At 24.5% G+C, this 19809-nt stretch overlaps 1 protein-coding gene across 1 annotated transcript in view; it reads left to right on the top strand.

The window, feature by feature from the left end:
* LOC112601341 (transmembrane and TPR repeat-containing protein 1-like) overlaps positions 1 to 19809 on the top strand; it is a 103255-nt gene that overhangs the window by 57689 nt on the left and 25757 nt on the right. Inside the window, exons 11-13 of the mRNA XM_025348913.1 lie at positions 14775 to 14918; positions 15218 to 15417; positions 16490 to 16625. Coding sequence (XP_025204698.1) covers positions 14775 to 14918; positions 15218 to 15417; positions 16490 to 16625 — 480 coding nt within the window. The remainder of the gene's footprint in view (positions 1 to 14774; positions 14919 to 15217; positions 15418 to 16489; positions 16626 to 19809) is intronic.

Below are 19809 nucleotides of genomic sequence, written 5' to 3'. Positions count from 1 at the left end.
AATTATCGATTTACCAAAATGAAAAAAAAAATAATAGATAAATTTATCTTTTACTGTAGAACATTTTTATAATTTACATCTTAACATATTTTGAAAAATAAAAAAAAACAAAATAGTTTAAATCCTATATTAGCATAATAAAAATAAAAATATTATTACTATTGATTGTTTAATACTTGAAAGTTAAAATATTTGAATCATCAAAAACAATACGATGTAAACGATGTAAATATTAATAAGTAATTACCAAAACTACGTTAATTTAAATAATTTATAAAAACAATCGCAATCAATAAAAAACGAAATAAATGAAATTATAATTCACTAATACTCGTATTATAGTTATAATTACTAAAAAGTGTAAATTTATGAATATTTTTAATACTTATGTAAATAATTATTTATTTTTTTGTGAGATATAATACTTGTGTAAAAAAATAAAACTCCTAAATATTTAAATTTATTTTTTATTATCTTCTATAAATACAATAAAGTCTATAGATTTTAACATTTTAATAACATAATAAAATGTTAGGGGATGTTTGTCTGACAATTGCTGATAGTTGTTTTATTCTTTATTTATTAAATTGCTATATGCTATTGAATATTGATTATTATTTATGAAAATAAATGTATCATTTTTTTTTTTTTTTTTGAGTCTTCAAGTAAATTAATTTAAAATATAATACATTTATTATATATACTTAACTTTGAGTTTTTGTAAACTTCTTTTATACGGTAACAAGTTCTTTTTAAACGTTAAAAACTAAGATTATACTAATGCAAAGGACACATATAAAAGATTAGTAATATTTGGACAATTTATTTTTTTATGAGCGTTTATTAGTTTCAAAACTAATAATATTGAAGTTGCTTAATTTGTTAGACTGAAATATAAAATACAATTATAAAATAACCAACATGTGTTTCTTACCAGACGACAACCAATTTTCATTTTTCTGAGTTGTTTTATTTTCTCCGACAATATCTCTGCTGTAATAAATCAGGTAAAATCCCATTTTCAGGTAGGTATACAAGTTCCCCTGTGTAGAGTAAGAAAAAAGTGTGGAATAATTTTAAACGATAGTAATATTACACTTGTGTAAGTTTGAAATGGATATGTCAACTCTGCCTTAACGGTTTGACAAATTGAATGATATTTTTCGTCTGAAAACTCGTCTCTTGACTTTAGATAATGCACTGAAACATGTATCATTCTATAGCCACAAGAGTCTACTTTCCATCTACTATAGTTTTGCAACAAGACCGTAGACACTCTTGAGTCATATTTTATGCTAACAATATAAAACAATTTTTTCAAAGAAGAGGGACAGAACTTTCTCAGTCTATTACTTTACATTCAACCGCAAATAAATCAAACACAATAATTTTTTTAGGGATAATTTTATACAATTAATAACTGAAGCTATAAAAAAACAATTGTGTATTTTGATTTAAATTATTTTAAATATAAATATTTAATCAAAATATAATTTATCAAAAATAACGAATATCAAAGAATAATAAATGCACATAATTTTTCTTTGATTATAGCTATTCCCTCTTATCATAAATGTTTAATAATAAGCTATAAACAAGTATAATAAGTTTTAAAAATGATGTAATATTATTTTTCTAAATAATAGCATAATAAATAAGAATAATTTAACAGAATTTTGATGACTACAGTATTATAAAATATTAATTTTACCATGATAACATTATAATAATAATTTTTATACCTAGTTAAATTATTCTGATATTTATAACTCTTTGTTAAATGGCTTTATAATAAAACTAAAGTACAATTTAAATCATGGTTGAATTAATAAAAAATTAGAATATGTTTGTACTTAATATGAATATTTTTCTTTATTTAATGAAAAATTTACTAATTTTGAAAGTACTGATGCTAAGATAAAAGACTAATATTAATTATAACTAGCTGTATTACTAATATATAGATATCAAATCGAACAAAACTGCATTGAATATCTATAATATTTATCATAAATATTACTTTTTTTTTTAAATTTTATTACTATCTATTTTTTTCAAATAAAAATAAAAATTATAAATACAGTTTTGATTCATCTACCTCCGGTAAGCTCTTTTTATATATGTATGAACATTATTTTGAATCACGATTTCTGTTTGGTTATATATTTTATGTTCTTAATTAATTTTTTAATCGTCTAATCTATTCATAGTATGAAAACTAATTGAAAATTTTAATTTCCTAAATAGAATTTATTGTGCAAAATCAATAAGTTAGACGTATTTGTACTATAAGTATTTTATAGTTACTGTGCATTATTTTTTTTATTTTTTTTTTTTGATTCATTGTTAACGTTTAACTATATAATAACATGAATTAATTACCCAATAAACTTTAATTATTTTGAATAAAATACGAGAATATTATATTTATAATATATTAACAATAATAATAATAAATTCTTAGGCTTAAGCGTTCATAACGGTTATATAGCTAAATATTATGCTACTATACTGATGTTTGGTAATTTTTTTTTTTTAATATTATCTGTTTATAAATACATTATATTTCTATGATTTCTTGATGAATAAATTAATCAATGTTAATATTTGAAAAAAAATATGTATACATTCAAAAAATTATTCTTAGTTAAGATACGGCTAACTATACTGCTCACATAATCATAAAAAAAGTTTTTAAAATTGATTGTTTTATAAAATTAGTTTTTTTATTTCATTGTTAAGAGCGAAGGCAATTCTCAACAGTTTAGTAATACTTTGAAGTTGCCATGATAATTAAAAAAGTTATAAGATAATGAAAAAAATTTGACTTCGACGTAGGAATCAATTGGCAACTATTTATGGACACGATTTATCTGTGGTTTTATTTTTTTTAGAAAAACTGCTATGCAATAACATTTTGGGCACATTGAAGTATAGTTATATTTACAGTTTATAAAGGTTAATATAAAACTCTTTGGGATTATGTCTATTATATCTTTATAATGATAACTTAAATAAATACATAACATGCACACAAAAAAATAAAAAAAGTATATTAATTTCTTGAATATTATTTATACAACTAATTATTTATTAAGTGGTGAAATAATAAATATTTAAACATAATCTGTATTTAATTATATAATTTATGTATAGTATAAATTGTACAATCTATGTGACTATATGTATCAATAAAAAAATATTAAAACTTTAAATTTTTATTTTGAAATATTTATAGTTGTTTCATCTAAAATTTTGGGTATTTAATATTAAGTATGATACATTTTCATAGAATGGATTATCTGGACATTTGGCTCTCAAATATTTTTGCCATAAATATTTTCAAAAACATATTTTACTCCTGGAATTTTTTTCTTTGAAATATTCACTATTATTATCAAGAAAAAATAACATTGTATAAATGTTTGCCACGTTTGCTATACATATACTGTAAAATAAATTTAACTACTTTTTATAATATTTTAAACAGATATTTTTATTATATAATATTATGTACTATTATATTCGATTCACATTTTTAACGAATTTTAATAAATAAAGAACTTTTAAATTATATAATTTGAAATTGCCTAGTTTTTTATTTAATGTATTAAAATATATATAAAATACAAACTATTTTATACATTTTTCAAATACTATTTATTTAGCTTGTTTTTTTTTACTTTATTAAACTTAAAACGATCAGTGAAAATATAATAAACGTTTATACATTGTTTTTATTATTATTATTAGTTAATTTATTTAGATGAAGTTTGTTAAAATATTTTATTTCTTTTTTTAAAAGTTATTTAAATTTATTTAATGAAGCGTACGAGAAAAGAGACCAACTTTTAGTTGCAATCAAAGATCACTATCTTATCTTTTAATATAAAAGTTTCTACCCATCCCCCCCTAACAGTAGTTAACTGACCATAAAATGATAAAACAAAAGAAACAGATCTTGCTCGATTATTGAAAGTTTAAAACTGTGAAAGTTTTTCAATATTTTTTTTATAAACTTTAATACTAAATAGTCTATTATTATCTTACACTGTTTATTTCAATAAAATTAATACTTATAAAAAAGTAGTACCATTTTAAAACTTATTAAATACAAAATATTACTAATTTACTAAGCGCTTATATACTTATATTAATTCTAAGACCTTTTAGAAATACTAAGGTCTCTTAATAACATTAATTATTTAAAATTATTTTATATATTTCTATTTTCTAACAACAAAATAACTTGTATTTTTCAATTTTACCACGAATTCCGTCAACATTTTAAATTTAAATTTGTATAAAAATAAATTATCGCTCTAAATTTTTGATATTTTTTAGTTGAGAAACGAACTAATTATTAGGAACTTTGTAATAACATTTTAAGAATTGTTTCTTATTTGTGAATTTTTTTTTTACATTTTTTTTATAAAAATCTATTGAAAATGTCTTATGTTTCTAAATAGTTTAAAAGGTGTTGAAATATTTGATGAAAATTTCAAGTTTCTGTGGTTAAATAAATAAATAAATTTAATAAAATCTAATTTTGTGTAAAAATAATTTTTTTTTGTTTTTTTTTCCAACCATAGAAAAAATAAAATACTTGGAATTTTTAACATTGAACTGCTTAAAGTACAAACTAGATTTAATTTATTAATTTTGACCAAATGATTGTACTATTTTAGATTTTTCACTGTAATATTTTATTTAACATTTCACACGTTACAAAAGGAGAAAAAAAGTACAATTAATAACGCATAGACATGTGCACTAGTATTTGATTTTCATAACGAAATACTCGTAAAACCTCAGATACCAATTACACAATAAAAAACATAAAAAATGTCTACGTACATTATATTAATCTATTTCAATTTAGAGCAAACAATTTTGAGTGTCGTTTGTGTTCCAATAACATTAATGGCTTAATATAAGGTAGATTTTATTTACTGTTCAGCAACTACTATTGGAATCATGCATAATATTGATATTACAAAGATACTTTTCAAGACACCTGGTGCGTGTCATAAAAATATATACGGGAATCATTCTTTACTTTAGAAATGTAATTTGGACCAATATCATACTTAAAACGATATAGTTTTACTACTAGTACATTATACCAAATGACTTAGTTCGATTTATTGCTCAGTGAAATACAATGAAAAAAAATTCTTGGTCTAATGTTAAGTTTTTGAAACAAACTATTATGTCTTAAAAGCAAAAGAGGTCCATTAGAAGCCACTTAAGAATAAATACGAAAACAGGAAATGCTACAACTGTAGTGACAAGCATAAACCGCAAAATACCTCGACTATTATCGTAAACATCTCAAAAACCCTCATTAAACTGAAGATTTTAGATAAAATTGTTTTATATTTTTTTGTCGAAAACCTATTCTGAAAATGTGTTTTATATTATATTTAAAAATTATGAGTTGAAAAATTTTGAAATAACCAATTGATCTTCCAAAAATTATCTATATTTCAATAAATAATTTAATATTTAAAATATGAGTCGATATTATAGATTATACAACATATTTTATTACAGTCAAACATTACTCTCGTTTAAAAATATAATTGTTAGAAAACATTTTAACTTTTCACTAATGTTTTTACCATAAAATGTATGCTTAAAATATTAGTACAAAGAAGGTTATATTTATGTGATTTTAAAAATTATGTATAAAAATGGACCAATCAATTCTAAAAAAAATTATGCACATTTGTATCTAAAAAAAAATATAACTAACTTACTTAAGTGTATTTTAGTTGTATTGAAAATATGTAAAAGTAAGATTTGGGATATTTTTTTAATCAGAGTTTCGTATATTTTATTATATGAATGAGAACTTATTTTTCCAATAAAACGCTATATTATTGTTTTTCACATAATTTCGTTTGAAACTTCATAATCTTAATAGTATAGTTATTGTTTTTATTAATATTATTAATTTAAACTACGATAAATTTTCTCGAATCGTTACGATAAACAATTGAGTACATTGTCATCATAATTTACTAAGAAACGGTTCCGAAAGGTGATTTATTTTATGACCTTGGGTTGATTTAAGTAAATATAACGACGATCATAGGGTACAGAGAAGAGAGTTTGTAGTCTTCATTAGCAACCAACGTTAAGTGCACGTCAGTTCGTTACACGAGGTTTGTGACCCGTCATCAACTTAATAGCGGCTCAATCTTCACTACACCCGAGTTCTGTGAAACTTTCTTTCATAATAAACTATAATATTATCGACATAGTGTACCAATCTATTGACTATAGCAGTGTGTATTAGCTGATTTCGATATAGAAAACCTTCATTGCTTGATACAATTACCTCTGCCAAACGTCTCAAATCATCTGCTCTCATTTATTTTTTCACCTTATATGGATTTTATATTTCCAAAATTATTTATTTTTTTTTAAATTTAATTGACAAAAAAAATTAACTATAATTTTTACTATTGATGAGTTAGTAATTATTCAATAATGTCAATTATTTTTTTTCTAATTAAGTAATTATTGCATTATCGCAAATAATTTTCTGTTTTGTTTGAGAAATTTGAATACTTATAATTTATAATTTTTCAGAATATTATATATTTTTATTTTATTTTGGAATAATTCATAAGTTTTCTTTACTTAAAATTGTATTTGTACTTGTACTTTATGAGTACTTATTTTTTTTTTTATTAGTAGCGATTGTTATTTCAGTTCTCCAATACTATGGAATTATTTATATAATTTTTGCTTGATAGTATTCAGTGTGTCGTTTAATAATTTTAAATTCCTATAGTTCGGAAATTCATATTTTTTAACTGCCGTTTGTCACAGTTCCCGCAGTTAATTACAATATGAAAATTTTAAAAGCTTTATAATAATTGTTGTTGATATGAATACCAAAAAGTTGAGCATTTCTTGCGTATAAACACACAATCAGCATATTTTAAATTCTATATTTTTAAATATATATGTATTAATTTTTTGTATTCGAATATATTATTGAATTAAATGTTTGTACTACATAGTATTTATTATTTTTCGCTAAACTATAATTTATGTATATTTTATTGGCATGCATTTTTTAATACTAATTAAAACAAAATTGTTAAATCGAGTTGAAATTTGAAAGAAGAAGTAAATGAATAAATTTATTTTTAATAAACTTCTTATTACTTATATTTATGTTTTAAGTATAAAATCTTTTAGTTATTTTACGGTTATCAAACGAATTACAAGAGTTAGCAAGATACACTTGCGTATAAAGGTAAAATGGAATATTCGATAGAACTCTTGTGCATTTATTCATAACTCCAGTATAATATTTTAATTTTATTCCACTCTCAGATTTTTTTTGTAGAATCGACTTGTCTTTTACCCTGGATAATAATATAACGTATTATTATTATTATTATTATTCCCTTCGAGCCTTTTCTCGCGCGTTGTGGCGATAGTGTTGTTGGGAATTGTGTAGAATCGATCCTGGTGATATACATTCGTCACACAGTCGTGTAATCATTTTGTATTCGAATGCTATATCACTGTTGTACGAGATAGGTAACGAAGGGGGATGATGCTTGTTTCGCATAGGACTTCGATTCATAAATCCTCCCTACCAATATGTTTTAAGCAATATTTTGTATTGTGGCGTCAGTGCTATAATACAATGATCCAATGAGAATCCGCATACACGCATACACAAACACACACATACATATTATGTAAAGAGAAGTAGTGTTTGTGTGGATAGTAAGGGTGTAGGTTGGGTGGACGACTGATATTGGACTAAAATGGGATAAAAGCGTTCATGCTTAAAATTACGTGTCATTTCGTGCAGTGCGCCGACACACTGGATGTATGTACGTCAAGACGATGAAATAGAATATACGCTACCACCGCCGCCGTCTGAACTTTGTTTACAGCCTTGCTCGTTTTACATGTCAACTATGCGTAAACTATACTCAGGAGGAGTGGGTAGATTGGCCGGGGTAGCCGTGTATAACGTTTTCCTGTGCCTTTTTCGCCAACGGCGTGAGGGGAAATTGAATTTGTTGCGTACTTGCGTCGAGTGAAAATACTCGGATAAAAATTGTTTTAGCATTTTTTCCCTCTATTTCAACTCCGGTCAAATCGGTTACGTCGCTTGCGAGATTTCATGGGATTTCTGCATGTGTGTTTGGTTTCAGCTCACTCGTTGTGTGGCAATATAATATCTAGTTACTTACGGAATTTTCAACAGTTTTACACAAAATACTTCTATATGTTCATGGAATTGGTGAATTTCGAGGTCTTGGTGGTCGTTGTTACGTGTATTGCCAAAACTTTTAAAACAGTTGCTTAGAAGTTCACGCACTAGATTCTGTAAACATAAATGGACGCACAGACTAAACGCATTGTTATGGGCGTGGATTAAGTTCTTGTCTCTTGACAACATCATATTCAGAGCGTATATGCATCGTATTTTTTTGGTAGCTTAAAAAAAAAAAAACAAACACACATTTTTACATTACAATTCAACCCGTTTTTTCACCACCTGCTAAAATGGCTCTTAGGATTAAATGTGTTTGTATTTTAGAGTGGTAGCATTCTTATTTATGTATACGAGTATATATTTTTATTCCCGTTAAATCGATAAGGCACAACTCCTTACGGAATACATAGTATCATTCTAATACATCCTTCCACTTCAAAAATTGAAAGTAGTTCATTTAAAAAAAAAAAAAATGTATATTTTATTTTTTTATATTTTTACAGTAAAATAAAACATGTAAATAAGTCCTAAAATCGATTTCAAATGCACAAAGTTTATAATAGATATTCGTGTTAGCTAAAGTAAAAATAATGTGGCGAAATAAGGTCATAATATAGTCAGAGTTATAAACAGAATAATACTATATAACTTACGGAACTTATAAATATATGTTGTATAAAAAACTAAAAAAAAAAAAAATGTGTCGAATGAAACAACGAAATACTTTTTTTTAATTTGATATGATAATAATAAAGGGAGTTTATAGAAGTTTGTTTTATTGAATTATGTCAGTTCCAAGCTTGGGTTTAAATGCTCAGAGAAATATATCTGAAAGAACTAATACTTATTTAATCAACAACTTTTTTTTTTTTTTTCACAAATTTATTTTATTAAATTTTCTCGCCTATATTTAAAAAAATTGGTTTTATCTTTAAACATTTTAATAATTTCGAACAAAATACAAAAATTGTTTTTTAGTTTATTCTTATTTTGTATAACTAAATTCAATTCAGAAAGTTGACATAACGTTTAAAATTAATATAAAGTATAGTATATAAAAAAATATAACGATAAACATAAAAAATATTAATAACTTTTTTATAAAAACGATTGTGGTAGACAATTGTAATAACAGTTTATTATTATCATTATATAAACTATTAGTCGCATGTAAGTTGTAAAAATTTTAGTGATAATATATGTTATCTGAAAAATATTTAACAATTACTTTTACATTTCACTGTATCTGACTCCAAGCAAATTTAAAATATTTTAATACAATGGTCATTGCTCAAATTACTGGTTAGATTTTTCTCACGTACATTCTGCATAATAATATTTATGTATTTACGTAATTATATATATTTATATGTATATATTATATAAATTATTAACATAAATAATAAATATACTTTTTTTTTTAAATAAAGGAAAATTTTTTGTTATATAGTTGCTTTAATGGGTAATCCGAGTCTGGGACAGGAGGCTCGTAATTCAATGAAACAGGAGATCTGACCAAGCACAGTGTTTTTCTATACGAAATATAATAATAAATAATAAACTAAAAAATCCACCTCATTTTAAATACAGGGGGGTTTTATTTTTCCCTAGGGCAATGGAAACTAGATAAACGAACATGAGCTTCGTAATACGTATAGATATGAGTTCATTTCCGTTGACCTTATTTTATTTTGATATATTAAATTTCAGTTAAATATATTAAATTTTGCATTTTATTATTTTAATATTAAATTTAATAGAATAATTCAAACATATTTTAACATAAAATAAGCAGGGTTAGTAACTATTGTAGTCAATATTTGTAATAACTATTGAAAAAGTAATAAACATATTTAATAATAATAATTTAAATTAATTAGAGTAATAGTTAGTAATAGATATATTAAAGTAATGCAATTATTCTAATTTTAAATATTGCTATGAATTAACAAAATTATGAAAGTTAAAAACATCTCTAATTTTTCTTTAATCATAGACTCATTTTACTGTTTTCAGTCTCTTTCCTCTAACTTATTCAAATTTCAAATCACAACTTTTTTCTTTTGATAACTAATTTATAATGTCTATAAAATTTACTTATAGAATCAGGCGATAGAATAAAATTGTTATGGTTAATTCTCCAACACATAACCTAATTATAATTTAATCACTGATAAACTTTCCCATCTTATTTTGCTATTGCTCATTTGGTATTTTTCACTTCAACATTAGTTTCAAAACAATCTCTCTAGGAAACACATTACACCATTCCTTCATCTTTTATTTGGCCACGCTATACTTGCTTCAATCCGTATAAGCTTTCATTCAATTTCATATTACTTAACAATCCTAAAGATTATTATATTACCCATATCATTTTAAACTGTTCTAAATTATCACCACAATGTAAACATTTTTCACCTGATTTTAAATCCAATATTATCCACTTCAATATCCAAAACATATTCTTATCTAGATAGTCTGTATAATTTATTTTATTTTTTACATAATTTATATTTTTCATAACCGTTTTAATCTTTTAAACCAATATTTTAATAGTTGAATTTAACTGTCAAAATGGTTTAAAAAAAATAAAATTATATTAAAAGCAGCGATTTGGGTGTGTTTTTAAATTCCTAAAATAAAATATAACTTATAACTGAATAAACCATTCCTATTTATTTAAATTAGTTATTTATCATATTATTGATGTTAAATATACAGCAAAGAATAGTTTATAAAGTTTTAGTTCTAGTGTTGGTACTAGATCGTTGTATTAAATGATTTTAATTCCGGTTTCAGTTTTAAAAAATATTAATTCACAGTTAAGATTATGGCTCCGTTTAAATCCAGTATTAAATAGTTACAATATTTTTTTAATTTTAAAAATATAATATAGATTCTAGTTATTTAAAAATATTTAACTTTGGTTACGGTCTGGATTCGGTTTTCAATATTCTTAGGGCCTAGTAGGAACTACCTAATATTTTTAGTTTAGATCCAATTCCTATTAGTATAAGTATGTTTTACTATATTTAAACATAAATGATAATTTGATACATTCGAAAAAAAAGTAAAGTAAGCATTTTATCGTAAAAATATTATGTTTTATTAGAAAAAATATACACGGTACATATAATGATAATAATAATATTATGGAATAAATTATAGTATTTACTAATAATATTATTCGAGTGTTTTTTAAATCATAATTTTTATACTTAATTTTTTGATTGACATACTGTAAGTAATTACTATTATATAAATAAAATGATCTTATATTTGATTAACACAAAAAATATAGCAATGCATTAAAACTATTCAGGCACTGCGTGTTCACACCGTATGTTACCAGACCACGGTTTCAATTACTACGCAATGCAATGGCAGCACGTGTATGCTTGTATATAATATAATATACGCGAAAGTGTGAGACGTGAGTAATGTGTGTGTATATATTATAGAAAATATATGTTCGTGTGCTGCATAGCTGAGGGTTGTGAATAAAATAAGCCGTCGGCAACAAATTCGTATTTATAAGTTGAACATAGGCCACGCCTAGGAGGATTACGCGCGAGTGCGTATGTGTAGACGGACAGTTCATAAACATACGGATACGCCCAAGTGTGTGGAAATCAAGAGGTATAGAGAGGAAACCACAGAAGCTGAAAAATACATTCACATTTACGCTTTTTCAACTTTTATTACGTACCGGAAATATGCGGCGCATTGCGTGCCAGATAAAAAAAAAAAAAAATAGGAAAAAACCTCGAATGAATAATATGCAACTTTAAAGACTAAAAAGAAGGAAGAAATAGATCCCAATGGATATATTACGTATTCAATTTTCAACGTATAACGATATATTATATGTTTAGGAAAAAAACTATATATTTATAGATACATATATTGAAGCTTTTGATTCAAACTAAATATTTAGAATAGTAAAAAAAAAAAAATGAAGTTTGAATGATATTATGTAATATCCTAATAAATGGTTGGTTTCTAGTGATAAAATCTAATAAAAGTATAATATATTATCATTAGAACTCCGATAAAAGCTATTTGTGTGAGATGTGGCACATGTGTTGGTTATATCAACGGTACACGTCTTCATGGTACATTTTAAATTTTCATATTCATCTTGCTACGCATTTTTTTCATGATATTAAAAATTCAGTGAAAACCTTAAACAATAAATTCAAACAGAATTTAGAATTATTTTGTTACAACTCACAATACTGAATAGTTAGATGCAAAAAAATATTGTGTTTTTTATTCTACATTATTATTATTATATTTTTAGTCTTGCACAATAGTTGATTACTATAATATAAAAATATTATTTATAGAAGTTATACTTAAAATTAATTTTAATATTAACGTGAAAAAAATAAATAATATTATCTACTGTTTAGAAATAGAGCTACGTACAACAAGCAAAATTTGGTACTAGTTATAAATTTATAATTTCTAAGATCTGTGTTTATTTACTGTGACTTATAAAAAATTCCTCTCCACGATCATACTTGTTAAATGATTTAATTTCCATCACTCGTGATAATAATAATAAATTGAGCTCCTTTTAGATAAAATCGTGATTGAAATTAGTAGATGCATGTGGTTCAAGGATGACGAACAAAAATCACATGCATGTTAAATTTGCTGATTTATATAAAAAACGGTCGTTTACACCTCGACAAAACCCATCTGGTGTGGACACTTATATTAAACTATTCATTCACCGTGTAAAAACGCTCAGTCAACACGGAGCTTAAAAAAAGATGAAACGACCCATTTTATGAGAGTTGGCCCTTTGAAATTATTACACGTCATCCATCACTCTTTTGGTCTTCAACGAAAAAAAAAAGCACAAAAATTATAGATTTAACCTGCTTACACGCCGTATAATATATACGCAATGTGTATGTGTGCGAACCAGGAACAGACTCATAGTGGTGGAGACGAGAGCTTTAGTGGTAGGATTATGGTGCAGGCGAATATTATAATAATAATTTTTATGTACAATATTTTGTATACAGAGTGTCAAAAAAAAAAAAAAAAAAAAAAAGAGCGCCGATGATAGGGTGAACAGACATTTTTTTTTATCGTATCGGCTCGTTTGCGACGTCGTACTTGTCGCCTCGTGAACATAACGTAATATTCTGCGTGTTTGATATTGGATTATATATATTGTATATACCATCATTTATGTCAACCTTCTAATGACGTCGACGGAATATCACGAAATGACGAACGAGACATGTGTAGTTATATGTGTGCGTATGACATAAACACGAAAAGGCGTGCTGTCGAACAAGAGATTTTTGGGTTAACATATTACATATTATTATTATTATGTTGATATAGTGCACACAAACGGTTTGCATTTCGTTCTATTTTTATTTTTTCTCGATAAGCATTATATGGAGATCAAAACCGATAAGCGAATTGATATGATATACACACGCGCATTCAAACTGCTACTTTGGTTATGCAAACAAGTGTAAAGAGGTTTTTCACTGCTCGCAGATGGAGAGGAATACTATGTCAACATATGGCAAAAAAACACAGTATAAGAGTGTGTGTTGTGTGTGTTTGTGTGTGGTATTGTTGTGACGAGTCCAAAATTGGATTTCGCCGATGACACTTTTTCCATTAGAGTCGCGGACAAACAGCGCGAGACAAATCGATTTTCTTCGTTGTCGTTGCCGCCGTAGTAGTCAACCAGGCAACGATGACGGTGAATATACGATGTACCTATACATAGTAAGTCGTGTCGGATACAGACGACATGTTTTATTCTTACTTGCATAATATTATTACTGTGACGCTCGGCCAAATGTTCGAGTCGTGTCTGCTGTGTAAAAACGAAAACAGAACGAAAAAACTCAGTCGGTGTTCTATTATTGTATAGTAAAAATATTATATTTTGTATGGCGTAATGGCGCGTAAGACGTGTCGTGAAATTTTTAATGAAAAAGTTCACTTAAAACTCGGCGTTCTCGATAAAAAATTGTCTTACTCACTATTTAATAAAAAATAAAGGTGAATGAATATTAAAAGAAAAACTATCAAATTATATTTTATTTTATTTTTAAAATAATGTCTTCATCTATAGCAGTGGATTCACCAGTATTGCTCTCAATAAATAAAAACATATCCACTATATAGTATACATATACTTAAAAATATATTTTTATTTTGTTTCTTGACGAATAAAATAATTTTTTTATAATTTTTATACTTTAATCGAGTCTTAAATTTATAATATAACTCAGATTTTAACAAATAAATTATATTTTCTTTGAAGTTATGTCCACACATGATATAACTTGGAGTATAATAATATTTTATGCCTTGTATGTGTCAAATTGTTTTTAAGAATTTAATTAAAACTAACATCAACAGAAATTATAGAATTATAAACTATTTGCTTGAATTTTTGTTTCTGTTAAAACTACTGTATTTTTATACAATAATATTCTTTACTTTTGTAATTTTTACGCTCTAGGTTATGGCCGTCTTATGCGAGTGCACACAACAACTTAGGCACGCTGATGGAAAGGTCTAGGGATGCTGAACATCATTTTTTGGCCGCAATCCGGTACTCGCCAGGGCACGTCAACGCTCATTACAATTTGGGTCAAGTTTATAGGTAATAATTATAAAAGTCCTTAAATATAATCCTTATTATTTTTTTTTTTTTTTTGAAAGGAGAAGGGAGTTGTAAACTGAATTCACGTGGGTCTTTAGAATATTGCATATTAAACCTTTTTATAACTTAAATTTATAGTTTTTCGAATTTCAAAGTAGATTTTTTCAAGAACTTTGTAAAGAAAGGATGCATTATTATTTCTTTAAAAAGTCTACTATTATTGTTATTTTTAATATTACTCTTTATTATTAATTAAACACACACACATGTATGAATATTATACTTTTGATATACGTTAGGTTGATGAATCGGACCAAAGATGCAGTGACTATGTTGGAACGATGTCTTATGTTAAATAACGGTTACACAGCTGCGTACTTGTTATTGGCCAAATTGCATACCGGAAGCCAAACTGGGCGACTGTTAAAACACGTTGCCGCCTACCAGCCTAAACACCCAGAACATCAAGCTCGTTATGCTCGTTGGCTTCGTGATAACCGTAAGTACAACTATTTATATAATTATATCGTTTAATATTGTACAATATGTATGATGGAAATTAGGTATTTTTAAAAAATAAAATAGTTTCAATGTTATTTATCATTTTATATCTAGACCCTTAGATGAGTACTGTATAAAATGAACGCTTATTAAGGTTTACTGTTAATAATTAATTAACAACTTTATGTGATTCTTATGATAATAGCGCCAAGACACATTTAAATAGCTTAAAAAAAATGTTTACAGTTAAAAATTTATAAGTTATAACCAATTAAACCACAAACAGACTTGTTTTTTTTTTTTTTTTAATCATATTATAAATTATATCACTATTAAACACAAATAAATAACCATTCAAACATAAACTGTAATATTTTTATTTATTTACTTTAATTTGAATCATTTAAATTTACCTCAGAGTTAATATTATGTTATTTATGAACAATGGATGTCGTTTATATTTAACCAAAAAAACATCAAAAACACATAATTGGCTTCTTCAATGTAAACTATCTTTGGGAAAAAAAAATCCTATTGTAAAGGATGATAGGTACGTTTTACCTTTTCCCGTTTTGTTGTAATCCGACAATGGAATTATTTTATTTAGAAATAAACCTTATTTCTTATAGAAAAGCCTCTTATGTAATCGAATATAAAGTAAGGCCAATATTGTAATGAAGCCTTATTATGTAAGAAACATGTCATCTCTTTTTAAAAATAAAATCATAATAAAAATTGTTATAAAAGAAGTAGGGAAAAGGCACTTATAGTAAATTAAAAAATAATACTATTTTTACTAACATGGTAGTTAATAATATTAAATTATAAAAAATTTGTTTTTTTTTCGTCGAATAAGTAGCCATCTAACTAACCAAACGCATGGAAATCAATCTAAAATGTTTCACAGTACATATTTTACTAGGTTAAATGGAATTTAATACTAATTAATTTAGTTTAATTGATACAAATATTAAATACTAATGCATATCTATTTATGAATCGCATTTATTATTGAAAACAATTACGAGCATATTTGAGTAGGTATATTTGATTAAATAATTGTTTTCCAGGTCGTATGGCTGAGGCTTTAATTTATTATAAAAGAGCCATGGCTGTGAATATGGAACACAGGGAGTCTGTTTTGGGTTTGGCCCGCGTACTTAGAGATCGAGGACAAAGATCCAGAGTTTACAGACTTATAACATGGTAAGATATTTGTTTTAAATTAAATAGAAATAGTTTTAGTTGGAACACACATTAATGATTACAAATATTTTATAACTTTAAAGTACCATTGGGATAGATTTATTTCGCAAATAGCTTTAATAAGTAACAATATCAATGATAATTTAATATAAATAAATTATTAATGTTTTTTTTTTGTATTTATTACTATCTTGAACCGTTATTTTTGTATCTATAGTAAACATAATTATATTCTTGGAAATAAAATGGTTTTAATTAATTTAAACGATTGATCGTATAAATAAAAAAAGTAGTACTAGATTATATCATGCATTTTTAAATTCAGTTTATGTGGCCTGAATTTAATATAAAAAGGTACATAATATTTATTTTGAAAGAAAAATGTTTTTGTTAAAACTTAATAAAATATCATTCTAACTTTATTGTTATATACATAAATACATTTTTTACCAAAAGTACCTATCTTATAAAAAATTCTCAAGAAAATCGTATTCGTACAAACTGCTAATTAAAATAAAATTTATTTTCACAAAAATAGTTAATATATTATTTTTTATGTATGTACCTATACGCATAATTATATATAACATTGTTAATGTTATATAATACGCAATAGAAGAAATAAATATGTAATCAACTTTTATAAAACATACATTTCCATTAAAAAATATTTTATTTTACAAGATGTAATAAAAAACTCATACTTACAAATAATATTTCAATATATCTTTTAAGCATATAATAATGTTTTCGTTGTAAAATAGCCGAAATATTCTAATTTTTTCTTTCTTTCTTTTTTGTTATTGGGTGAAGTTGAAATATTTTTCTGTAGATCTAATAAATATAACTTAATATACGATATTATTAGGTAATAAAATCATAAAAAAAAAAGTATTTCGATATTTTTAGAAATGTTTACATTGTACACAGATATAAATAGAAACCCGATTAATGTCATATAATTTTCATATCAAGCAAAAACAAATTCGTGTATTTATATAGTATTTAATTTTATCATAAATACAATATTCTTAGCAATAACTGAAATTGACGTTAAGGTCCTAACTCCTGTTAGCCACTTGGATAATATTATGTTACATGTTAATATTATACATTTTCTTATAATTCTGTCATGTGCAGCACGAACTATTATAGTTCATTATTACGCTCGTGCGCGTTAAAGTTGTATTATTTATGATTTATCATAGTATTGATTTATTAATTTTTTAATTTTTAAAAATAAATAAATAAAGTTGTACAGAGGAAGATATTAAATTGTTGTTAGATATTTCTGAAATTATGATTGGTTAATTGATTTTAATCATGAAAATATTATGTGGTCTTTATTTTAATGCCTGTATTAATAAATCACATATTTAATATTAAAGATTTTTTAATTTAATTATCATGTCTAATGAAGTTCCAAACTTAAAAAAAAAAATTATTTATTTGAATTTTAGTATTGTCATATATTTTTTTTAAAGTTCAACTTGTAAATAAAATTTAATTATTGAAACATTTTTGTTAGTCAATTAATTTATATCTAAATCTAATAAAAAATGTTTTACCATTTTTAACATTATAAATAAGAAAATTTTGAAATCGTTATGAGCCATTTGGAATTTAAATCTATCTTTTAAATGGATCAAATTATCAAGGGACTTACTCCTATTTATTTAACTCCTAAAATTACTCAGATATAACCTCATTTATCAAGTAGGTATGTTTTAAAAAAATCAAAAATCAAAACGATTAATTGCGCTAAGAAAATTTAAATTTCTATTATTTTATATACTTAGTATATAAAGGGTTAAATCTTTACTTTTTAATAACACGAAAGTATTCAACAAATGTTCATATTTGTATTATAATAACAATGATTCAACAATAACAACGGTTAAGTGTTTATGACATGTAATACCGTATTTTTTCTTCAAATTCGGATCTCTTATTATAACAAATCAATTTATACGTTCTTAAAAAATTGAGCTCTTATTGATTTATATATAATATATTTTTTTTAACAATCAATTGTATACGAGTATACTTTAAAATTTTTAAAATTTAATAAAAATCAATGTTATTCGGTTCATCAAAAAATACTAAAACATTTCTCTTTGTTGTCCCTCATAATTATATGAGTATATAAGATACACATTTTTTAATTCAGCAACAGTTAGTTTTAATTTATATAAGAAAAATAGCGTAAAGAGCTTTAATTAATGGACCAAAAATGACGTATTTGAAGTAAAGTACAAATTATATGAATTATAAGATACCTAAAAGTCATTTTTTTTTTTTTATTAATATTTATTTGCGTTTTTTACTAATTAACCCAATAATTAAAGCACAATATGTATTAAACCTAAATAATAATATGAATATTTTTAAAACAAATAAATATATATAATATTATTGTATATTCACGACCAATTATTTATTAATTTAGGTAGATATATTTTTATTATATAAATACATTTTAAGTTAGGTATTACCAATAAAAGCCTTTATTTTTAAACTTAAAGTTTGTAATACCTAAATGTGAATGTTTTATAAAAATCTACATATTTCAATTTCAATTTCGAAGTTGAAATCTATATCAACTGTTTTTTTTTATTATTATTATTTATTATATTAATTGCGTTAATACACTAAGTATTTTTATAATATTAACTATAAATTAATTATCAATTATAAATTACAATTTTACATACAATAATTACAATCCTTTTTAATTTGATTGGTTTATGGATTTAGTTCTGGTTTAGAATCTGAATTTGAGGTGTCAAGTAGGATGTCCTGTGGTAACCGTGGTTTTAACCTTAGGTTGAAGGATCTACCAATTTTATAATGGAGTGTTCCGTCAGCTTTGTGGAGTTTTTCGTGGAAACTTTTAACCTCTTCATGCATGATTTCTTTTATTAACAAAAAAAAAATGTACCTATATGTAAATTTTGACGTAGAATTCGAAAAAAATACTTAAAAAAATATCAAAACATTATTTAAAAAGATATTTAAAAAACAAAATCCGGCAACATTTGGTGCCATCCCGTTTTGAAGTACTCAACTACATTACCACAAACAAATAAATAAATAGTGTATAAAATATGTTTAAATTTTATTATTATAAAACAAAAGAAGTATTAATTGATTAATTATTTTATGATAACATACATATACATCA

Source organism: Melanaphis sacchari, unplaced genomic scaffold (genome assembly GCF_002803265.2).
Source record: "Melanaphis sacchari strain LSU unplaced genomic scaffold, SCAv2.0 Contig77_pilon_pilon, whole genome shotgun sequence".
Lineage (NCBI taxonomy): Eukaryota > Metazoa > Arthropoda > Insecta > Hemiptera > Aphididae > Melanaphis > Melanaphis sacchari.
The sequence above is the reverse complement of the archived record's forward strand: the minus strand, read 5'-3'. Positions and strand labels throughout refer to the sequence as shown.